The sequence below is a fragment of the Bicyclus anynana genome, chromosome 12, assembly GCF_947172395.1.
Source record: "Bicyclus anynana chromosome 12, ilBicAnyn1.1, whole genome shotgun sequence".
NCBI lineage: Eukaryota > Metazoa > Arthropoda > Insecta > Lepidoptera > Nymphalidae > Bicyclus > Bicyclus anynana.
Window position 1 is genome coordinate 17,289,627 of NC_069094.1, and position 26,209 is coordinate 17,315,835.

At 39.1% G+C, this 26,209-nt stretch overlaps 1 protein-coding gene across 1 annotated transcript in view; it reads left to right on the forward strand.

The window, feature by feature from the left end:
• The window catches only part of LOC112047697 (protein GDAP2 homolog), a 55,474-nt gene that overhangs the window by 10,199 nt on the left and 19,066 nt on the right, over window positions 1-26,209 (forward strand). The window contains exon 7 of the mRNA XM_052884827.1: window positions 5,838-5,985. Coding sequence (XP_052740787.1) covers window positions 5,838-5,985 — 148 coding nt within the window. The remainder of the gene's footprint in view (window positions 1-5,837; window positions 5,986-26,209) is intronic.

Consider the following 26,209-nt stretch of genomic DNA (forward strand, 5'->3'; position numbering starts at 1 on the left):
AACCGATCTACCCTCTTTCTTGTTCTTTTTTCAACAATTTCACGCTTTTGGTTGGTCCGGCAAACCACACTTACGACATCGCTTTTGCTATTCGGCTTTACACGGCGCCCTCTTGGTTTACATAGTTCTACAACTGGGTTCTGGGTTCTGGTCAAGCTGGCTAATTTGAAACCATTTTCCCGATTGAAATTATTATATTTTCGAATTTTTAAAGGCTTCTCGAACTACTCGGGGTATATAATGGCATTCCGTGGCAAGGATGCGTGGGCTATGGATCTCGATCCAATATTTAGTTCCCGGTCGTAGAATGTGATCAGCTATCGCAGACTTTTGCGCGTCGTTGTTTTTTATCACTCGTATATGTTTCGTTACACGGGTTGCTATGGGCCTTTTCGTTTGTCCAATATAAGAGCTGCCACAGCTGCAGTCGTTCTTATACACATCCGGACACTGGTGTGGCAAACGATCCTTTGGAGAACGCATCATTAGCAACGATCCAATTTTATCAGTTACCTATTTAACAAAAGGTAAGTAGGCCATTCTTCTTTCGACTTCTAAAGGTCGTTCTCTCCGTTGGTGTGAACAATTTTTAATACAAGGGGCTTATGACCATTCCGACGTCTTCATCTTGATTTCTTTCTTTTACAATTTTTGTGGTAGTTTTCCATTGTCTTCAAATACCACTTTAATTTCATGTGCCAGCGTAACATTTGAAGCATTCACAATAAACAATAATCGTGTTTCTATAATAAACCCTGTGTCGCTAAAAATGAGTCAATCGCAAACAAAACAAAAGTTGCAAATCGCTCGCTGCGTCATTTCTACTCTTAATCTGAAAATAAATAAGGTATAGGTATAATCGGATGGATTGGTAGCGATAAACGCGCCCCAGTTCATTGCGGTGCCGATCATATCTCCTTATCTTATATTTGTTTTGACTATTGGTAAATTTTTCGACACAGCTCGTCTGTTTATTGATTATTTTCAATTATATGTTTCTTTAACATTCCATTAAGTGTTGAAATAAGGTGTAATGCTAGTGCCTACCTATTTGTAATACATTGATAAAAATGTTCATATATTTTTTCTTTAAGCATAATTTTAATAAGATATAGAAATCTTTGCAATAGAGCTAGTTGGTATGGAGAATTACTACCATTCTCACTAGCCACTAAACAACATGCTATATTCTGGTTGGTTCAACATCATAAAATAAACAGACGTTTTTGACATTTGGAAAAATGTATTAAATACATAATTGTTTAATTGAGTTTTCTATGAAACCCTTAACTTTTGTTAATTGATACCGATATATTTCGGACCCTTATTACATATACTAAATTAAATTAATATTTTTTATATTTGTATGAGTCAACTACCCTATTGTAGATGATTAATGGAAAGCAAATAATTAATTACCAATTACCTTATGACCCAATAACACGAGCAATTCGAAAGTCGCACTATGCCCACTAGAGTCAGCCTTATCAGACGGTACACAATCGGGCTATCGGCACCGGTTGACGCATTCGCAGCTATCGATTGATTCAGTTCACAATTATTGTTATATAAAACAACTCGTGATACATTGTGTGTGTTTGTGCTCAAAAGTGTGCCTCACGATGGAGTATGTGCCCACCGTGCGATTGGAGATGAAACCGCGCCCGAGCCGCGGTAAGAAATCAATGCAATTTGGCTACAGAGACTAATATAAGAGTGTGATGGACCTGCCAATGCATAGCTTTAAGCAATGTGTTAGTAACCTCGACTAAGTAAATGTTTTTCATTTACTTAGTCGAGGTTTCTACAACATTGATGAGTTCCTTAATGATAAAGATGCTTGGAGGCCGTTGGATCAGCTTCCACCTTTACACAGGAAGTATAACTTTAAGAAATTGTAATGTTGTCATCAATTGTAAATTATAATACTGTATGATTTTTTTTAAAGAACAACTGTTGAGTTTCTTGCCGGTTTCTTCTCAGTAGAACCTGCCTCCCGAACCGGTGGTAGAATCTTTACAAATAGTCAATTGATGTATCAAAGTGCTTGTAAACTGAGCCTATTTGAAATAAATAAATTTTGAATTTTAAAAGTAAATCATTGCATTACAAGGATTTTGAATACTACATAGTTCTGTTTATAAACTATGGTATGGCCAATGACGAGACAAAGAATGTAAACAATCATTCGGGGGTAAAAATTTGAAATTTCTTTTATTTTATGTATGTACTCCTCTCATGTGTAATTAATAATATTACATGTGTATTATAAAAACATTTAAACTCATATTCTAATCATCGTCGCGTCGTCTGTATTAGGCCAAGATGATTCGTTAGACGAGAGACTAATCAGCCGCGTATATACCAAAACTATCAATTGCATTATCAATCATATCCCTAGTTTTACTATAAAAATTCTTCTCTTATAATACAATCCACAAAATTCAGATACATATTTAATACCATCTTGTAGCAATATTTTAACATCTTCAAAAAGTTAAATAATCGTCCCTATCAAACTTCGTGTCTCTTCACATCAGGTCACAGGACATTTAGGATTCTGCAGAAGTTCCACATGCTTTACTTTTGCTGATACTGCATTTGAAAGTAAAGAAAGAAAAAAAAACAAAGGTTTAGGTTTTAATGCCACATATTACAGTATTGAATACTAGTGGGGCAATAAAAAAGAAAAATGCCGTGCAATGTGTGGCCTATACAAAAAAAAGTATGCAGCACTAATTTTCAGTTAGGATTAGGACCCAGTTCAAGTGCCGCCACGTACACAGTTCAACATCCTATGTAAACTATTATGGAATAAGAACTAAATGAAAAGTATCTAGGTAGGTACACTGATAAAAAAACACAGAAATGTTCATTTAGTGCGGTCGTCAGCGTGCGCAGGCAAAGACATCGTCGGTCGGTTTAATGCTTTGGTCCTTCCGTTCGTAGCAGTTGAGCACTTGATATTTGACCGCCTTAGACATATACATCGAAATTAATTTGTTTGTACATTATTACTTCAATTGTTTTGTTATTGGAGTCGAGAATAAACGGCAAAATTTAGGGTTACACGTATCTTATAGAATGCAGTTCAAATGGCAAAGCAATAAAATGGCGGCCGAAGAAGTTAATAAATATCTCCAACATAAATATATCTACTCGTACTAAAGCTATATCTCTACCGGTAGATAACTAGCCACGGCTGAAACTATTACGTCAAACCGGGCCCAATTTAAAAAAACATACATACAGCCGAACGTAGAACCTCCTCCTTTTTGGAAGTCGGTTAAAAAATATAAAAGTCCTCCATCTTAGATGAAAATAGAATCCAGGACTTGTCAACTGTAAAGTAGTTAGTATTCATAATTACACCAAATATGTCAAAGTGGTCTCAATCTAATTTTAATGAGGCTGAAAGTAAAAAAAAGGAAATGGTTCGATATCAACAAATTAATTTTAGATAAGTCAGTCAAAACGAGTTTCCAAGGAACATATCTCAATAATACCTCACTGCAAATATTATGTTAGAGCCTCGAACCGTATGACACGAAATTCGTCCTTATCTCACGCGTATACACTACATGTTCAGTTTTTTGTTGCTACTTATCTGCAACGTTGATTTGCACGCCTTCCGAAACTATAAACTTTAAAATGTAGTTTATTTCTACTCGTTTTTTAAGAATTATTTTTAACGCCTGTGGTGTGATGTAACAAAACAGTTTAAACATTATTTGAAATCAAATGCTTGTATGATTTAAACTAAACCAGCTATTCCGTATTCAAAATGATATTAGTTAGTTGAATTATGAAGAAATGAACAAAAATGTGATTTTTATTTTTAACAGTGTAAATATGTGTTTTAGAAGCTGATTGGGTGATTTCTTAGTTTAATAATTTTTAAAAATGAATGTCATTTTAAAATATTATGATAAATAAGAACTAAAATAAGTTTATTTCTTATTAGTAAATCCCAGTTGTGGATATGCTTAACCCAGCCTTTGAGTACGATCGTAAGTATGTGTCGCTAAACCAACTTACTCGATGTGAATGAAGCGGGAACGCTCTTTAAAGATTTCTCCATTTGTAAGAATGAATATGTATTTGAAAACAGAATAGAGACCAAACCGCTTGCTTTCCATCTGCAAACTCTTACTTTTGCGACGTAGAATCAGTTCAACGTTCAGATAAACTACAAAAAATGATTATTTGAGTGTATACATTTTGCGATAGATGGCGCTCATTGTAAGAAACTATAACGCACTTTATTCGATTCATTTTGAATAAATTTTTTATTTGACACCAGTTACACACTTTTTATACATTCGTTTAACTGATCAGCTGGCCTATTTTGGTCTTTATTACCTATTAAAATAAACACCAAATCATTTTTTTTTTTTTTGTTTATAAATAATATTTGCCATATTTTTTTTAATATGACCAATATTCCCATTTCCCTCCAGTTAGTCGGGAAAGACAGTGCTAGTGGGTACGACAATAGTCCAACGGGGCGGGGATCGAACCACCACCCCTCCATGATGAGCCTGACCACTTTACCGTTGAGCTATTGAAGCTTTCAAAACTTTAATGGCAAATGAAATTGACAAAATGTCATTTACCTACTGTGTGATATCCACCAGTAAGCACCGGATTGTTAGGTACATAGAATCTCAAATTCGTATATGTCAACTAGCATAGGTATGTCAAATATAGTGAATAAGCCTGCTGATCAAAAAAGTGAAGTGCCCTTAGGCAGTACCGACGGATATTCTAATGATTTGTGAAATTATTTTAACGTTTTCCAATTAGTCTACCTAATTGGAAAACGTTTTAATCGGCGTGGGATTTAAAAAGAAACTATTTATTTCAAACTTCATAACTTATTTACTCTCTACAGAAATACTTAACTTTGAAGTTTGAAGTTTTATATACTCAATATATGGTAGCTATCTGGTAATGAAAATATATTACTGCAGCGCCCTCTAGTGAATTGATACCGTAAATCCTAAATCTACCTACAACTAAAATCCCTCAGTAATCTACCACAATTACATTACTAAAAACCGTATCAAAATTGGTCGAGTAGTTTTAGAGAAATATTTGATTGGCACCAACATCCTCTCACACTAAAATGATCACCGTGCGTCGGGTAAAACTATACTACAGTAAAACTATGCTATGATAATAATAACAGCACTGATTGTTATAATTTACCTGAGATAACAGTTATCAGCGCCGCAATGCAGGATTTTTGTTTTCCTGCCTTCCTTTGTTGGTTGTTTACATGTTTTACTGCAGTTGTGATTATTTACCTGGAACAAACGAAATGTGATTTTTTGATAAACAATGTACAATGTTCTGCGATTTGATTCACTTTAACATAGTAGTGCATGTAGATATCGTGAATTAGTACAGGAAATCTAGACAAAATCGTATACGATTTGTAAAAGAACTACATGACTCGAGATTGTTTAACCATCGGTAGGGAGCAACCCAACTTAACTTGAGTACATCGAACGCCGAGTGGCTCAGAAACTCAAAATTTTTTAGATTGCGTTTTTCTTCTGAAGTATGAGTTTTACACTAAAGTTTATTTTACAAAAAATGTAGAAGACATTGTCCTGTACAATGTAATGTAATTCTTGTAGTCATATTTCCTAGATTTCTGTACTAAATCACGAATACGACTTGACCGATTTGAAAGTTTAGCAATAAATTAAGTTTCGACAGCTAAATTTAAAATTAGCAGTTCTGACAAATCGATTTGGTTTAAAATCGATAAAAAATACGTCTGCATTGGTTGGTTAGTATTAATTAATAATAAAAGCTATTGTCAACAGCGGAGGACGACACATCGCTCTGCGACGAAGACGCCGCAGTGGAGGCGGCGGCGGCCTTCGCGCGCGCCTGCTCGCCCGACACGCAACTGCTGCTCCCCCCCACCGCGCCCGCGCCGCACGTCGCGCGCCGGACCTACGACACCGACCAGTGAGTCGCCCCTCTCGTGTCGTAGCCTTCGCGCGCGCCCGCTCGCCCGACACGCAACTGCTGCTGCCCCCCACCGCGCCCGCGCCGCACGTCGCGCGCCGGACCTACGACACCGACCAGTGAGTCGCCCCTCTCGTGTCGTAGCCTTCGCGCGCGCCCGCTCGCCCGACACGCAACTGCTGCTGCCCCCCACCGCGCCCGCGCCGCACGTCGCGCGCCGGACCTACGACACCGACCAGTGAGTCGCCCCTCTCGTGTCGTAGCCTTCGCGCGCGCCCGTTCGCCCGACACGCAACTGCTGCTGCCCCCCACCGCGCCCGCGCCGCACGTCGCGCGCCGGACCTACGACACCGACCAGTGAGTCGCCCCTCTCGTGTCGTAGCCTTCGCGCGCGCCCGCTCGCCCGACACGCAACTGCTGCTGCCCCCCACCGCGCCCGCGCCGCACGTCGCGCGCCGGACCTACGACACCGACCAGTGAGTCGCCCCTCTCGTGTCGTAGCCTTCGCGCGCGCCCGTTCGCCCGACACGCAACTGCTGCTGCCCCCCACCGCGCCCGCGCCGCACGTCGCGCGCCGGACCTACGACACCGACCAGTGAGTCGCCCCTCTCGTGTCGTAGCCTTCGCGCGCGCCCGCTCGCCCGACACGCAACTGCTGCTGCCCCCCACCGCGCCCGCGCCGCACGTCGCGCGCCGGACCTACGACACCGACCAGTGAGTCGCCCCTCTCGTGTCGTAGCCTTCGCGCGCGCCCGCTCGCCCGACACGCAACTGCTGCTGCCCCCCACCGCGCCCGCGCCGCACGTCGCGCGCCGGACCTACGACACCGACCAGTGAGTCGCCCCTCTCGTGTCGTAGCCTTCGCGCGCGCCCGCTCGCCCGACACGCAACTGCTGCTGCCCCCCACCGCGCCCGCGCCGCACGTCGCGCGCCGGACCTACGACACCGACCAGTGAGTCGCCCCTCTCGTGTCGTAGCCTTCGCGCGCGCCCGCTCGCCCGACACGCAACTGCTGCTGCCCCCCACCGCGCCCGCGCCGCACGTCGCGCGCCGGACCTACGACACCGACCAGTGAGTCGCCCCTCTCGTGTCGTAGCCTTCGCGCGCGCCCGCTCGCCCGACACGCAACTGCTGCTGCCCCCCACCGCGCCCGCGCCGCACGTCGCGCGCCGGACCTACGACACCGACCAGTGAGTCGCCCCTCTCGTGTCGTAGCCCCATACGTCGCTGTTGCTCCCTATGATTGCAAATTATACCTATTTTCGTCAAGAAAATACGAGTAAAATACAGAAACAGCGTGTCCAACATTAATTTAGATGGCGTCAGACGTCACTCATGTAGCGAAGGCTACAAATAAACTAGAGCGCGAGTGATACACAGTAGCTGCGGCGCGTCCTGATTGTGTCACTGCGCGTCACGTGTCGCGCGCTAACATTTGCTCGCCCATCTGAAGCAAACACGCCGCTACTGCGCTAACGAGACCATTATTATGAGGAACGTTATCTGGGGCGACAAAATTACTGCGGACATCGCTATTACATTATCATATTAGAAAACAATGGCCCAACCTTTTCGTGAAAATCTTAAAAAATACTCAACGGAATTTCATGCGTTTTCACCAATAGTAAGAATTATACTTCATGAGAAACCTTTAGGTATATAATTAAGCTTTTGTCTAAATTAGGCTTTTGTTCTGTTCCATTCGTGCGCTGCGCTACTCTGCTTCGTGGCAGCATCGACGCTGCTTCATTTTCTAGTTATTCTAAATGCCAAATTATAGCGCAGACATCGCAGACGACGTTTGAACGAATTGACTGACAAGAGTCGGAGGGAGGGAGGCTCACGCACTGCGCTGTTGGAACTCCGAAGTTCCGTGTTCTATAAAATAATATGTATATATTGTTGAGACTGACCGAGTGCGTCCAACGTCCTCTTGCTTTATGACATCGTGCGTCATCGCAATGCGGGTGTGACATACAATGCGTTGATCCGTTGTGACGTTAAAACGCAATGCACGAATCGAAAACTACATTATTTAGTTAGTTATGCGACAGAAGCCGAATTCCATGCAGATTATGTAACGCATCCGTTAATTCGTGATTTAGACTTAAAATAAATAGTAATAATTATTAAAAACATATTTAGCTGGCGCCATATTTGTTTACGTTTAAAAATTTTAAGTAAACAGACCAGACAGTAACTGTATCGAGTAAACAACTGTTATGACCTATAAACTTGTTTACCACTATGTAAGCTATCCGCAGACGAGCTACTGATACTGACCAAATCATAATTTAGAATGCCTTGACTTAGGCACAGTTGAAAAGTCCCAAAGTCCCAGTTCTCTGCTCGTGCCCCGTACGTGACGTCCCGCGCAACTAATTATTATCGTTTCAGTCGCACAAAAACTACTCGGAAGCTGTTCAATGTCTAAATCCTCTAATAAATTGTAGAGGTCTTAGAACGGTAGGTCTAAAATGCGCACCACGACATGTCTCAAGTAAACGAATGTCAACCAAAGCAATGCGTTAGTACGAAAGAGTGAGCTACATTTCAACTCTGTCGCTATTGGTCCTAAATGTGTCTCTTTCCCTTCACTCATTATCATCTCTTTCACTTCAGATGTGTCGTTGTCATAAATACGACATGCCGGTGAGCTCAACCGAGGTCACACATGAGCACACTGACTGACTCCTGATTGACTCCGCGTCACGCCGGGCGCTCAATTAGTTTCACAGCAAACGCTGACCGATTTGCACTGTTTAATGAAGATGCTGTTTGGACAGTTGGCCGATATTTTCGTGACGCGACCTGTAAACACTCATATTTTAAATATTTACCGCTGAATTAGTAGGATTTGTTGGAAAATTATCTCACAATTTATGCTCGACTGACGCTGAAAACATTCACGATGATCTGACAACCTTTCATGTTATGTTAATCTAATCTATGTATTTTCTTAATTATGTGCCTCAGTTCTCCATTTGATCAGCGTGGTTGGTCTAACTCTAACACATCCCCTGACCTGTAAGGACTTAAGGAGCCAAGCCTGGCGCTCTAATAAGCTGATAATGTATATAATTTATTCAAGTCCTTGATACACTGTTCAGTAAAAATCCTATGAACTGAAAATTGTATGGTTTTGTTGATAATGTTGAAAAAGGAAATATAGGACATATTTGGAACTTTTTTCTTTTACACGAGTATAGCATTTTATTACTAAAATAAAGTACTAATAATATAAAAGAAAAGTCAAAATGACACACAATAGAAATCGGTGAATATACTTAAAAACTTTCATAAATTCGGTCACATAATTTCTGATACAAGTCAGTCACGAAAGGATAGTTTTCCTTTCTTTTCCCGTTATAAACGATCCATCGATGAGTGAAATGAGGAAAATCACAAAGTACATTAAAGCTTATTTGCCCTTCAACGGGTTGGATAGAAAATTGGGAGGATGCATAACTCATTGCGATCAAAGAATACAAAGAACGATGAAACCTGGAGTACTAAGTATGACTACGCGCCGCGCGTGGGCGTCATTCATGTGGCCCGCTCGAGCGGCGGCCACACGAGCGATCGCTGGTGCAATGTGGTGGTTTGTAGGTTATCCCGAACAAAAGCTTTTTTGGGATCTGCCACGCCGTTTGATTGTTTACCCAGGGTGTGCTGGCTTTATAAGCTCTCTGGATGGCGAGGTTCCTTTGCCGAAAATAAGTGCCAGCTCTTCAAAGGTCTTTAAGCGAAAAATTGCCACGACGACTAAGTAGTACTGGCGAGTAGATTTATGTGCAGTGCATTTTTTATACTTGGAAAATTATCTGAACAATTGAACTGTGCTGCTAATGCCCAGCGCCACCATATTCCTAACTCCATAGTTGCCAACCATAGGCTAAATCTATGGTAAAAAAGCATGGACTAACAAACTGTCGCTTATATTGTTATAATGAGAAAGTTCTGAATATCACACTCTTAGTTCGCAAGCACAATTTGTCAATGTATTGAGGTGCCAAGTAAAAATAATTTAGATGCACAAGAAATGTTGTATCTCGTGAGGACAAAATGACATACTATGGACCAATAGCGCCGAAACGAGAATATCGGTCTCTCTTTTGTTACGATAGAGACGAAAGAGAGCTATAATGTTTCCGGTTCGACCGCTATTATGTGTAGTTCTCTGCACGACATGTGTCTCGCGTCGGTGTGGCCAGCACCTAACACAACTGCGCGCAGCAAACGTACGTACGGGCGCCGGGCGGCCATCTTTATTTTCCACCAACGTACGCGCAAAATATAAACTCTACATAAATAGACGTCATAATGCAAACAAACACATTCCGGAACTGCGTATAATGTTCGCTCACTCGTATATAGGGCAAGGACTGTATACTGTATAGGCGCTCTGAATACTCGCAGACGCTCTCGGTTTCCTCTGCCGTTTTATGACACCTTGGTAATGAAATTCGAATGAGTTTTTTTATTACTCGACTTTCATAATTTTATTACATGGCTTTTTACTTTTCTATATCAATGTTATGAAGAGTTTTATTGTATATTTGTTTCCATTGAATAGGCTCTAGAACTACTGAAACGATTTGATAAATTCTAGCTACGCAGTCCCCGAGTGCTGTAGGCTATATTTTATCCCCGTCTACCTACAGGAACGGAAACCACGTGGGTGAAACCACGCGGCACCTGCTAGTGATGTATTATTTGAAACCGATTATGTTTCAATTGTTTTAAGATATTTTTACAAACATTTTTATAGAATGAGTATACTATATATCAGCGGCGAAGAGTAGTTTACAGGCCGATTCCCGCCGGGTTACCTTTTAAAAATCCATACATACATATTAATTATTGTAATGAATAAATGTAAATAAATGTTTGGATGTATGAGAAACCAGAGTTAGTATCGAGCGGTATGAATTTCCATTTCTTTAGGTCGGCTTACCTTCATCAAAATTTCATCCTTCGCCACTGTATACAGTATGTATTCGTACTGTAATCGACATAAATGTAAATCCATACGTATATCTACATATTATAAATGCAAATGTGAGTTTATTGTTTACGCTTTTGTGCCTAAACCTCTATACTGATTTTTAAAATTCATTAACCATTGAAAAGCTGCATTATCAATATTTCTAATCTGTTTAATTTTGATGACTACGCTAAAATACGAGTACAATATGATGTACGTATCGGGAGATTTCAATATTAATTTTGTGTCATATTTCGGGAAATGAACCTAAACAAATGACTCCTCGTAAGGTCGATATCCTGCTACTACTAGGTTAGCTTCTACGAATGATGCATGTTTATTAAACAATGTAATTTCGTTAAACAGTCTGTTTCCGTTCGGTGCGCGACGTTTGAACCAGGTTTCGGGAAAATTATGATTTCATGTTCCATTAGAAATTGAAAAACAACAAAAATATTGCGGTTCTACATTTTCCTCTCTTATGATCAATATCAATTAAATCATCATCAGAATACGAGCTGCTCTCTTCTGTAGTTTTAAGGAAACGGGGTGGTAGTCTGACTTTTTAATTATGATTTACTGGCGGACGCCCGCGACTTCGTCCTCCCTTAGACCTCTTTAATCAAGCCCTTACAGTAGTATCGCTGTAAAAATGGAGTAACTTCTCTTGTTTTCCCAACATGTCCCTTCACTGATTTCCTCCTATTGAACGTAGCATGATGAAAAGTATACTATAACCTGCCCAGGAGTATGAAGAATAATTGTACTAAGTCTCGTTAAAATCCGTCGAGTAGTTTTTGTTTCTATAACGAACATACAGACAGACAGACAGATGAAAATTTTACTGATTGCATTTTGGGCATCAGTATCGATCAATAATCACCTCCTGATAGTTATTTTGGAAATATATTTCATGTACAGATTTGACCTGTATGTCATGTTTGGAATGAATGGGATTGCAAATGCAGAATCGTGAGAGTACTTTAGCTCTGAAACATATTGTAGACTGATTTTCTATGCACTTTAGTATTGGGGTTATGACACCAACGCACCGACGCCGGGCAGTACTTATTGAGACTGCAAAATTTCTTTAGCCAAAAACCATTTTCTCGAAGCCGTACTCTATTCCAAGCCTTCACGATCAAACTGACCACTAAAACACAGTGTATTTTATTCTCTAATACATGCCAAATTCCTTTTATATTGCATCTCCTATGAAACAGTGTAAATGTATATGTTGAGGTCGGTAACCTGTTTGATTTCTACATTCTAGTACATAACATTCAGTTGATTAAACCGCTTTTGTAATTATTTTCCTTTGTACGAATTTCTATTTTAATTTTAGGTGAATGACCTCTCGTTCTCTATGTCTCCACTAGCTGTCGTCTTCAACATCTATGAAATAGATATAATATTCGAAAGAAGGCCGTTGTCTGGAGCAAAAATCTCCTCTAACACCATTAATTCTGGTTTTGAACCAAACATTTTAACTGGTTCCAATATCAGCAAGAACTTGATGAGTAGTTAACTGATCTCATGACAAAATCTTAAATCTTAGTTTCACCATTATCAACCACAGCCTCCTTATGGGAGAGGGGATATGAAGCTTAGACCCACCACGCTGCTACAATTAGGGTGATAAATTATTACTTTTTTGTTTCTCTTTCAAAAATCACTATTAGATATTAATAGGATGAGTGGGACCGAAAAATTTACATGCTCTCTTAAGGCACAATACCATAAGCTTCCGCACTGTGGGCTAAGAATTCGGTCTAAAAAGTTCATGGATGATCATGAGCTCAATATTATACTTACATCACGACCCAGGAGTCGAATCTAGGACCTGATGATGTAGCCACTGGACCGACGAGGCAGTCAGAGGCCGACGAGATCAGTTAATTAGCAAATAATGTAGTGCACTCAACACAAAGTTGCCAATTAAGAAAGTGGGACGCGGAGACAAAGCATCGCACGCGAGTGATTGTAGCCACAGGATCTCAGGATCTCAGGATCATCTCAGGACTCGCTGATCGCTCTGCTGTGAGCCGCTGCACGATGCACATTACTGCAACATCACGCTGGCTGCGGACGAAAGTTGCAACTGTTTCATATGTCAATATATTGTGTAGTTCATATGTAGTTAACTAGCGGACGTTTGCGACTACGTTTTTTGCAAATCCCGCGGGTACTATGGGCTTCGGGATATAAAGTATGTTTCGCAAGGACTTATTCGTCAAAAAGTAACACAGACAGATTAACTTTCGCATTTATGATATTAGTATGAAGTTAGACAGAGAGCCAAGACCTTTGTGATTTTATAGAAGTTGAAAATTAGTCAGCCCGTGCGCAGACCAGAGATACGTAAGTTTCGCAACTGTGGACTGTGGGCCGCGGTCGTTTTGGGAGGTAGCGGGTGTCAAAGGTCCACTCATCCGATCCTATTCTATCTATTATATACGAGTATATTCTTCGTTTTAATGACAAGCAAAAAGAATAATGTTGAAAGATGTGATTGTCAACTCAATCACATCGAGGGGATTGCATATCCCCGCCCAAGGAACGATTGTCATTACTGCTCAACTAATAAGAGGGGTACTGAGTTTTAGTTAGGGTTTTATTCAAAAAATAAAGATATAGATGTTCTTCTAAAAAAGGAAAATAGCACGACAGGGCACGTTACGCCTGTTGCGTTTCCACAGTGTCGCCGAGCGCTCCTCCGGCGGAGCGCTGGAGCGAATCGAGACCAGACGTGACGTCACTGGGAAAACTGGATTGTTTTCATCTGACCTATTTGTACTAACTGAAGCCTTAATAGCTGCACGGTACAGGGGCGGACTCGTCACTGAGAGGCCGAGGTTCGGTCCCTCCCGCTGAACTGTCATACCCGCACCTGACAGTCTTTTCCGATTAGTTGGAGGGGAACTGTGGGTAATATTGGCCATAAAGATATGGAAAATATTTTTTTAAAAACAAATAAATCTACATTTCAAATATTTCAAAATAATTACGCCAGCTTAAATAAAAAAAAATATTTAATTTTATTTTGTTATTTAGATCCGTTAAATTTTGTACTCGTATTTTCATTTTATTTTATTATTTTCATTTCGTTCAAATTCTAAATTTTACAGCAGTAATTTAAAAAATCGATTTCGTCGTCATCGCTCTACTTTTCTTTTGTCTACCTTAGAATTCCATTCGTTAATTATTAAATTATCAATAGTTATCATAACTAATGATGCTCTGAGTGATGTCTTGAAAATTATAATGTAGTTTAAAAATTATAGGTAAAGCTCTGATGTATATTCTATTCTATATTATAAACAACATGAAAATTTGTATCGTATTTTATGCAAAATTTCGGGTTCAGAAAATTGGTCTTCAATTTTATTAAAAAATCAAAGTACTTTCAGGATCACAGAACAGAGATCGCTAAAAGCTAACGCTTCTTCTTATATCTGTGTTCAGGATACAAGTTCAACGAACCCCTTAATATTTATTGAATACCAAATTAAACAAGTTTCAGTAAATGTTAGAGAGCAATACCAATGCTCTGGGTCCTGTCACTTTCAGTTAAAATAAAACAGTAATGCAAATCGAATGTGTTGTGAACGTCAGTTAAATTCTCAAAGTAAACAATGTTTTCTGAAATAATGTTTACTTTGAGAATTTAATTGACGTTCACAAAACAGTCAATTTTACTTCTAAATATTTATTTCCATTTCCGTGATGAAGCTGGCTATACGCATTTGTTTGATTTCACAAGTGCGATGACTCGTGCAACAAGTGTGTGTATGTTTGAGCAGACTCACGTGGGTGCCGTGAACCTTGTCTACTTGTCATTTGAATACAATGCAAGGATGCGCGGCGATAGCGAGCCCAGAGGAGATTCAATCAGCATATAGGCACAGTAGATTAGGCCCGGTGCAAACTTGGCAGACAAGAGTAAACATATATCTATACATATTATAAAACGAAGTCTCCGCCGCATCTGTCTGTATGTTCGTAACAAACACAAACACTACTAATTTTATTACGGTTTTCACATAATAAATAATATTTTGTCAAGTTTGATGTCGAAAAACTTCTAGCCGCTTGAGAGATTTTTATTGAAAACGCTGCCTAACCCTTTAGAGGTATAACACACACATGCAAGGTAGAATATTCCTTTTAGGATACGTTTAAAGGATAACTTACCCTTTAAACTAACCCTATTTCTTCTAAAAATGGTCTCGTACAATGAACTATAAACTAACAAAACACCTATCGATTTTCTCGCGGACGAAGTCACATGTGTCCGCTAGTGTTAATATATCTATATGTTTACAAAGGTGATCGACCTAGCATCACGAATGATCTAGATCCGTCGCAACTGCTGAAATACAACAGATATGTATTGTTTATATAAATGAAACGTTTGTAAAAGTCTTGTTTGAAGTAAAGGTTCGCTTCGCATAAACAGGCAACTTTCTCGAATCATTTTCAACAATATCGTACTCGAATGTAAGGAGTGATTTTATTGTGATGGCTATACCTAAGGCTTTAAAAAATCTCAAATTGAACAGACCAAGAAATCATATAAAGTCGGCAAGCCTTTATCTACAAACCCGAGCTAATAAGGAAAAGAGTCCCCAATTTTTCCTCATTGGTTGAGATTTTATATTCTTAGTACCAAGAACAGATTACATTATCAAATACAAATAAAAAGATTTCAAACATATTGTCTGAAGATAGAACACTCGCTCAACTGTGGGTATTCTGTATGGACCAATAGCGTCATAGTCAAACATATCGCTATATAGTGAGCGATATTTCAACTCCACCACAATTAATCGAAAGTACAGAAATAAGTCTATTTCTCTACACAAGATATGTTGTTACAGCATGGCTTCTCTACAGGAGTAGGTGAATTGATATCGTAGTCAAGTTCCGACTGAATCTCAAATCTAGAAGCTCCAACTCCTCGCTTCTACTGGTGATCACCACCAGCTCCGGCTTTTGTAGAAAAGCATTTGGTTCCGGCGCCAGGACTCACTGCGTCTGAAAAATGTTACCATAATTAATTCTCATTCTAGCATTATACCGGGACTAGGTTCGCTTGGTATTTTGTTTTATTTTTCTGAGTAATTGTTTCTTACGTTTTGCTGCTTTTCCATTTCCTTATTAGGTTATTTTCATTTTATACTCTAGATTGCCACTTTCTTATTTTAGGGATAATATTAGTAGATTTTACACAGAAAAGAACTCAATATTAAATCCCCTTTTTTATTTAAGGCTAAACTGTTCTGTGTCGAACGGTTCCTATGATGCTTAATACGGTCCAAATCACAATTACCTACAAATGTTCTAATTAACAAACTACGAATCTCCAGATTTACTCTATCCGAGAACAGACTTATCTACATCAAAAAAATCATCTGTTCCTTGTGCACAATCATTATTTATTACGTTGATTATATTTATTCCACGTCTTATATCTTCATTCTAGAATTTAATATGAATATTTAGTAGAACTCATTAATATTCATCTTTTAGGTTAAGTCGGAATTAAACTAACTTCATTGCGGATGAACTCTCAAAAGTTGAAGGTTGCAAAACTCGCAAATTAACCAGTAATTGCTGTTACACTGTCATGTTGAACAATATCACTTTGTGCAGATTCATATAGATACGAGTAGGTACGACTACTGCTACCGATGACTTTGTGGATCGATCTGTGGATTCCGCCCTTAACAGGCAGAATTCTTAAATGGATTTCAATAGGACGATATCTTTAGAACGAAAAAGCAATCTATTAAGTCAAAAAACACTATTTATATCATTGTTTCCATTGTAAAATGAAACTATAGTCGAAACTAATTTAAGTTCGATTTTGTCGTAAAAATATCATTCCAAAAGAACAGCAAGCAGCATGTCTTTCTTGGTAGATTCTATAAAAATCACGTGCCAATATGACCTTTTTCGTGAAAGTGCCTAAATTCTCCGTATCGAAATAGTCAGACAGAACAATTTGCATTGGATATATATATGTAGGGAAAATTTACCCCGGCTCGTACTCTACGCGCCGCCGCTGCGCCCTTTCATTTCAGTCGAGTCGCGACCGCCGCCGAGTACGCACGCTCGCAACATATCGATTTCCCAACTATAAACAGAAACTGTATAATCAGTATACGTTCTCAATCCTCATCTAGGAGTGTTTGTGTTTCAAGTGCGACTGTGGTAGTTTTAATTCGATTTGCGGCACAGTCTTCGGGGAGCTATTGTAAAAGACCTTTGCAAAGGTTAAACGCGAAGTGAGTAGTGCCTCTGTATGAAGGAGAGTGCCCTAAAAGACCTTAACGACATTTTCATGAATTACGTTCAGCACAGTTTGAGCTACCGGTACCATAATATCGGAACGAATCCGCTCGTATCATCCAAATGAGAGTATAATATAATCGAGGCCGTGCAATGCGTTGTTGTGTATTTTATCATAATTTTACGCCTGCTTTGACCATTTAATAATGTCCATAATATGAATTGCTGATGAATTACTTTCGTTTGTAAAAAAAAAAAAACTCTTTCACATTATGAGAGCTACTTACAATTTAGAAATATTAGATTTCTTCGTAGCAGCGCAAATTTAGGGGAAGAAGATAAAAATAATGAATAAAACGCATTTGTTTTTGGAATCTATTGTTTTTGTTTATGCACATGTTGCACGTTGAATGGAGTTCGAAATATTTTTTTCTCAATCAATAAGTACTATTATTGAAGGTAGTAAAGAACAAAAGTTTACATACATATTTTGATGTCACGTATAAAATAAAACTGCAAGATTGTTTATAACATTTAGTAGGTAGTGATAATGATCACAAAATTGCATTTAAAGAAGTCAGATTTTCTCACGACATTAAGATAAGGCGTACATAAACTTAGATACAATTATTTTCAACGGATGATAAAAGAAACAGAGAATTCTAGTCATATTTTTAACATCATGAATAATTTAGTTAAATAAACAGGTGCACTTACTGAATATTGTAAAATAAGATGATAACAGATCCGACTTATCATCTTCAAAATATTGGATTTTATAGTCGATTTTTCGCAAGGCGTTTCAAACTAACTATTTTATTATTGACTCAATAAACATGTCAATGTTAGTCACATTACACTCGTTTTAGTTTAAATGCAATTAATATTAATAGTGTTTTTCAAATTTCACCTGCAAAGTGAAGATAATTTCAACATGTACCAGATTAACTTTCGACCACGCAAAAAAACCACTTGTACGGTATTTAGTTCAATGTCGGTAACCTTACTTGTGTCACCTGATGTGTTACGTGTTACGTGTTACGTGTTACGTGTTACGTACTGTATCAATAACAATAATACGCCGTGTTACATGTTATTATTGTATCAACGACATAAATATGACGAGTAGGATCCTTTCAATTTCATTTCAAAGAATTTATGCAAATATAAAATCAAAGCACTTTTCCTAGTGTACTTTAAATATATTTTAGGTATCTAATAAATTAAGAACTAGCCCTTGACTGCATCTTACCTGATGTTTAGCGACAATGCAGTCAAGATGGTAGTGAGAGATATTGTGTCAAGTGTACCCATATCTTGAATGGTTTCTTCGCCGCATCCTGCCGACCACTGAATCACCAGACCAAACTCTAGTCAATGCAGAACATATAAAATCCTACAGCTACACTGACCCGAGCTACTCGTCCGAACTACCACCTACCCACGACTTCTCCCTTAAAAACCAAAGCACTAACAATTCATCAAAAAGACCGGCAGAAATTAGAATGTAATTAGTGTTAAATTAAAATGTCAATTAATGCCATTTTTTTTTATACAAATCGTGGGGATGGGCTCAAGTATACACAAGAAAATGTTTGTCTGTGCATGCTTAAGTTGATGGGCGTTATTTGAACATTTGTTAAACTCCTTAATGAGACACATACTTGGAAACCCCACAACTATTAACACAATATCATTCTGATAATAAAAAAAATATAAATCAAAATTCCATGTGAATTCCTAACAATTAAATCCTGAATTCTAAAAGCGTTCACACTGTACCTGATAATTTTGTGTTTATGATTTAGTAAAATATTTGTTAATAATACATATCACTAATTACTAGTGCTTTTAATAAAAGTACTTTTAATGAAAGCCTACTTAAAATAAAATAAGTACCTTCATGAGTAATATTGTTGGTGTGTCTAATGTAATAGCTTCACATGTTTAGCGCAATCTAGACCATACGATAAAGCAATTTATCTGTAGCATATGGTGCAATATGTTCGACAATATAGCTCGGCTACACAGTATGGCACTTTAATTACCCGTATTACGTCGACCATGTGACTTTCATTTTTGTACAGCGGTTGTAAGATTTCTTAAAAGAAACTACGTTAGCACATAGCGGTAATTTTGTGTTTCTTTGATTATTTATCATTCACAATTAATATTCAAAGTAGATAATAAACAAAACTATTCAAAAAAGATTCTATAATAACGGTTTATTTTTGCTAAATTAATAATATTGAGTAAATAATAATAATATTAAATAAAAGTAATGAGCTTTACCTTTCTACGAATCTCGGTCAGTTGTGTCTAATCTAAATCTAATCTTCTTGACTTGATCTTCTTGAAAGTGATTTGAGCGGAAAAGGGGAGTGTTAGTTAAATATCAAATACGTCTTAAACCCTACACACAACGTTCATAAGTGCGTGACTCCACTCAAGGTCATTTTCTCTTCCATTCTAGGGTCTTATTTTGGTTACAATTTGATTTATTAGTTAATTAATTAAGTTATCCTGAAAAATATTCTTATTTTTTTAATCCGAAGATTCTGCTAAAAATATTTACTGTGTACATTGAATGTATGTGCGAAATCAGACAACATTTTTGTGTCTCTCATAAAGTAAAACACACACTGAAATAACAATAACTTTTTTGGACTTTCATGATAAGTTAGTCGTTGACTGCGATCCCACCTGATGTTAAGTGATGATGCACTAAATTGCGGCGTCGGTATAGTGGTAACTGGTGACTAGCCACGGCCGCGTCCTGCCAGACCTCAGCTAACGAACTCAGGGTCTCTCTGTCAGGGTCTCACAGCATTGTCAACTGCGCCAGAGAGGTTGTCGGTTAATGGATGATACAAATGAATGATTAAATCCGTTCAGATAGTTGAAGCTATTCGAGCTGACACAAGTGACCGACTTGCGGTTTGCGAGCCGCTGCGTGTCGCGACACTCGACAGGGTCAGCGTCAGACACGTACTACAACGTCAAACAAACAATATCGTATCACTCTACTAGCCGACCCGGCAAAGGTTGTTCTGCCATACAAATTGCTTTCATAGGAAAATATTAAAATCGTGATTCAATAATATAGGGATAGGTGAGTCAAGGGTGAAATGTACCTTGAGGCCTATTCTCTCACCTATACAATTGTAATGAAACTGTAACAGGTCAAATTCTGTTCATTAAAAATATGATGAAAATTATAGTTGGAGGGCATTATTCATTAATCGCTACTGAAACCAAAAATATTTTCTTGTCTGTCTGTCCGTATCTTTGTTGACTGGGCGTCACGCTGTAACTACATAATGAATTTAAACGAAATTTATAAATAGAGGATTATAGGATACTTTTTGTTGGAAAAATTAAATCAGAAGGGGGTGAAGCAGATGGCACATATCAGGTTCAATGTGAAATCAATGTGTACAACAAACCAGCATCTCCCGGCGGCCGGCGCCGGCACACGCGACACCACGTGCGCTGAGGCAAAGCTGTATGGATGTTGTTGTATGGAACGGCGAATATAGCCTTCGATTTGAAATGCAGCAATTCTGTTTTTGTCAGATACAACGCAATACGTACAGACAAGCACAGTCATAAATTACTTTTAATAAAATCGTGATGAAAACTTTGTCATAAAACTATTGAACCAGCAATTAAATGTGCAAATAAACAATTTTTAAATGGCCAACGACCCGTTAGTAGCATCATTACCTAGCATCCGCAATTAGACAAAAAAAAGACTAATTTTTAATAAAGTTATAATATTTTTTTAATGGAAAAAGGAATTCTTTTAAATTAAATAATTAAATTAAAATATGGACGACACTTATACTCATAAAGTCACAACTCAGATATTCATCTTGACTAATTGTGTTCAAGTAAAATTAATGTCTTAAACAACGTAAGAATTATTATATCAAAAAAATGTTATTTATGATCATTTTGACCTTGTCCTCAAGCAATCACTAAAAATCTTAAATGTTACAAAAAATATGTTCTAATTACACGCTTTATGTTAGCTTCACTTGTAACTATGTATGTAAGAAAATCTTGAAGTTTTAATTTACCCACTTCGCGGTCTTCGATTAGGATGAAATTTTGCACACGCTCGGAGTTCTGATGACAATACATGACTAGCTAAGAAACGTCTTTACAAATCCAAGATGGCGGACTGGCTGTTTGAAATCCAACCCTATGATATGGATATCAAATGAAAGTTTGCTGTCAAGAATACGAAAAAAATGGTCATATGACTTAAATCCAATATTTGCAATTTTTAGTTCGTGCCAAAAGCGTGTTTTTTTAGTTTTTAAACTATTTAGAGTTGTTTAATATGGCATCGTCAAACTACCTACAATAATATAGTAATATCATATCGTAATAAAGCTTACGTATACACTATACAACTATACCTATAAAACGCTTATCTATCCAAAATGTGTCCAATCGTCCGGTGTACTGAGGTCTGAACTTGGATCTTGCACTGCTTCGGCTTCATTGGATTAACATTGAAACTTAATCGTTAATGAATTATTCTGTAGTGTACGAGTATCAGTGTCAGTGTCCGTCCGTCATTAACTTTGTCAGCTAACTGGAGTACCACACAGTACGGCACAGCGAACGGCGTATCTTATTAAATCAAATCAACATCACATATTTCAGACGAGGTCTTATACAAGCACTTTTGAAAATTTATTGTTATCTTGAATATAGACTTGCGAGGATCCCTCTGTCTACCCACTACTATGATTTTACACTAGCTTTCCGAAGACTAAACATTTGCATTTGCCAGATTCCGCAAGTGAATATCTACATATTTGTAAATCCATGAGTGCATTTGTGCGGACCCAGTGAAGTTCGTGTAGTGTTACGATGGCGATGGACACCATGTCGGTGGAGCTGCCGGAGCTGCCGACGCACGCGCCGCAGCCGCCCGCCGAAGAGACGGCAGAAGAGAAGTGAGTACTGCTGCACGACTGCCTGCTGCCTGCCCCTGTAGCCAATGAATGACGTTTGCTGTCGACAGGTCACGTGACCAACACCTGTCATTCCCATACGTTTTTCTAGTTCTCGAAGCGTTTGCAATCGTAGAAAGAGAACCGACGTGCCACTTGGTTACAGGGGCTGATTATCGTTTTTATATCCAGTCAAGTATAATCAAATATACCTTTTACTTTACTTTTTTTTTTGTAAAATTAAAAATATAAATGTGATATTTTATGAGAAAATTAAAACTAATAATTAGAAATGGCGTTACAATTATTGTTTTTCGGTATATTTTTGTATTTGTCTTCCTATATCGTTCTTTTGCGCCCTCTTCTTCTTTGACCAAGGCGATTATTGCTACAGGTTACATGTAAGTTATGTTGACCGGTTATCGTTGGGTCTGGCCCCATACCTTCTCTACAGTAAAAAGGTATATTGCTCTTTCTACGAGTAGTTTCATTGCGCGAACCATCACGGTCGTTAAACAGTTTGTGTATGTGAATATGACCTTCAGCTTCACGAGAAATTAATGATTGCATATTAATAGAACAGACAAAAAGAATTTGTAACAGCGCGCTATTAAACTACATTCTAACATCCATATATTTTACAACCTAAAAACCATCACGAAAATGGAAAATTCCAAAAAAATCGTGGGAAGTTGTTTGCTGTGTTGTTCTGTTGTCAAGTAGAAATATTTCATTATTTAAAAAATCAGCCAAGGGCGAGTTGAATTCGCAAAACAAAAGTTCCGTACTTTTGAAAGTAATTATATTTTGTTACTGAAGTTCTATTATTTAAAAGTTTTATTATTAGACTTCTTAACTAAACAATATGGATCAATAGTCTTGGCCAATGCAAAAGTACATTCAGTTTAAAATACTGTTCAAAAAGTTAAAATTTGGTCATGAAAAAATATCTAAGTAGTTTGTGCCCAAGAACTACAATATGTTATATACCGCACAGGGCGCACCAAGCTGTGTCGAAGTCGCGCTGCCGGCCAGCCCAGCGATCATTGTAAAGTGCTTTTCATGTAAGAAGTCCCCCAGGCGCGGTGCTAATGTCTTAATGGCGCTCATTGTCATTTGGTAATGGCAGTCTTATTGTCATTTTGTGTAAGGCGCTGTCAACTTTAGTTCAGGTTTTAGCCGCGGGACTTGTTTCATGAAAAGGACTCTAGCTGTAGCACTGTAGCACTGCCCCGAGCTGCAGGGAGCAGTTGTCGCCGGCATTTGGGTCGAGCGCGATATCGATTGTGACCACATCGCTGTTCTATGACTACGTAGCTCGCGGTATCTACTGACGCTGTATCGACTACGGTCTACGCATTTCACCCATTCTGTTGCGGCTGTTTGTTTTGTTATTTTTAGATTTCAAAGAATATATTATCATAGATCATTAAAACAATATACCTACTACAAGGTACGTACAAATTGTGTTATACGGAACAAATAAATAAAATATCTTACATTGAAATTGCGTGTTTTTAAAAGGAAATTTCTCAACACTTTTTAAGCTTTTCTTTAAATGCTACAAGTGACCTTCCGCAAAGCTTTTATGTACAATAGTGCTCCCTCGACCTCGACAAGTTTTACTTCCATTGTTCCGACAGACAGAAAAAGCAAATGGAGTTTTGAAAAAATCGTTAAAAATAAATCATAACATTCGACTGTGGCGTCCATTCCGTGCGTAACTATAAAACTGAATTTGTCTAACTTCCCCAATGTAGATCGTTTACTTCCCTACAACATCACCGCAAAAAGTGATCTGAACAATGGGCTACAACACTGAGCACACATGCACAATTTTGTCTATAATTCCATTCTTTATTTATGTATATTATATATATAGGTTTTACACTTCCTGAACACACAACTCAACATTGTAGGCGACATTTAGGTATTGTTTGTTTAAATAACGGTCTCTGTTGACCACAACTGACATTGAGTTGTGGAAATTTCCTCTTTTGAGCGCCTCATTTTTCCTGACCTAGTAACACATCTAACAGTATTTAACTTCCCTACAGAGAAAGACGTAGAACGACTTACGAAATTTATATCCTATTGAAATATTATGTCTGTCGAGGGCAGACATAATATTTCATCAATTCAATATAAATCGTATACCTAACAAAAACGAATAGAGAAATGGATGATTGTTTATTCGGTCTTCCATTATCCATAAGGTCAAGCTACTCGTCCGTCCGTGTGAATGTTAAGCAGTAGTATCGAACGCAGCGATGACGCGCTCGGCGGCGAATGAGCGGCGCCTGGATCTGTCTGCACACACACGCGTGGTCAGTGGTCACCACTGTGGCGCATTTAGTGACGGTTTGATTGACAACATGCTTTCCTTGAGGTACGCTTGCAGAAAACTGGGCTGTGGTTTTGTCGTGTCTGTCGTGACTACGGCTACGTGGATACGTACGTAACGAGCAATATTAAGTACATATGACGATTTAAACATAATACTAAACGTAGATTCTCTCAAAAGTGAAAATGTCGTATTTCTTACATCGCGCGGTATACGATACAGTCCTCATTTAGCATACCGTTTTTTTATCTTTTAGCTATTCGGTGCAGTAATAATAGATGCGTGACTGCTACATCTAACCACCAAATGTCACCGATGTTCATCATCATCATCATCATCATCATATCAGCCGATGGACGTCCACTGCAGGACATAGGCCTTTTGTAGGGACTTCCAAACATCACGATACTGAGCCACCTGCATCCAGCGAATCCCTGCGACTCGCTTGATGTCGTCAGTCCACCTGGTGGGGGGTCGGCCAACACTGCGCTTACTAGTGCGGGGTCGCCATTCCAGCACTTTGGGACCCCAACGTCCATCGGCTCTTCGCACTATGTGCCCCGCCCATTGCCACTTCAGCTTCGCAACTCGTTGAGCTATGTCAGTGACTTTGGTTCTTCTGCGGATCTCCTCATTTCTGATTCGATCACGCAGAGAAACTCCTAACATAGCTCGTTCCATCGCCCGCTGTGTGACTCTGAGCCTTCTTATGAGGCCCATAGTTAGCGACCAAGTCTCGGAACCATAGGTCATCACTGGCAACACGCACTGTTCGAAGACTTTTGTCTTCAGGCACTGAGGAATTTCGGACGAAAAGATGTCGCGAAGTTTCCCGAATGCAGCCCAACCGAGTTGGATTCGACGGTTCACCTCTTTCTCGAAATTGGACCTACCTAACTGGATCATATGTCCTAGGTATATGTATTCGTCTACAATTTCGAGTGCAGCGTTCTCAACTATAACTGGGTGGAGCGATACATGAGCATTACACATTATTTTTGTTTTGCCCATGTTCATTTTCAGGCCCACCTGTTGAGAAACGCTGCTGAGGTCATTGAGCATGGTACTAAGGTCATCCAGAGTCTGTGCCATGATGACTACATCATCCGCGAACCGCAGTTGAGTGATGTACTCGCCATTGATGTTGATGCCAAGTCCGCCCCAGTCCAGAAGCTTAAAGACGTCTTCCAATGCGGCGGTAAATAGCTTCGGAGAGATCACATCTCCCTGACGCACTCCTCGCTGCAACTGGATTGGCCTCGTAGTCTGATCCTGAATACGGACTGACATAGTGGCGTTTTCGTACAAGCACTTCAACGCTTGGATATACCTGTAATCAATTCGGCATCTCTGCAATGACCTTAGCACAGCCCAGGTTTCCACCGAATCGAAGGCTTTCTCATAGTCCACAAACGCTAAGCAAAGTGGCTGGTTATACTCGTGAGTCTTCTGTATAACCTGCCGCAGCGTATGGATGTGGTCTATGGTACTAAAGCCTTTTCGGAAACCGGCTTGTTCGGGAGGCTGGAAGTCGTCAAACCTATTAGCGAGACGATTCGTAATGACTCTCGAGAACAATTTGTAAACATGGCTTAGCAGCGAGATGGGTCTGTAATTCTTCAGCAAGGT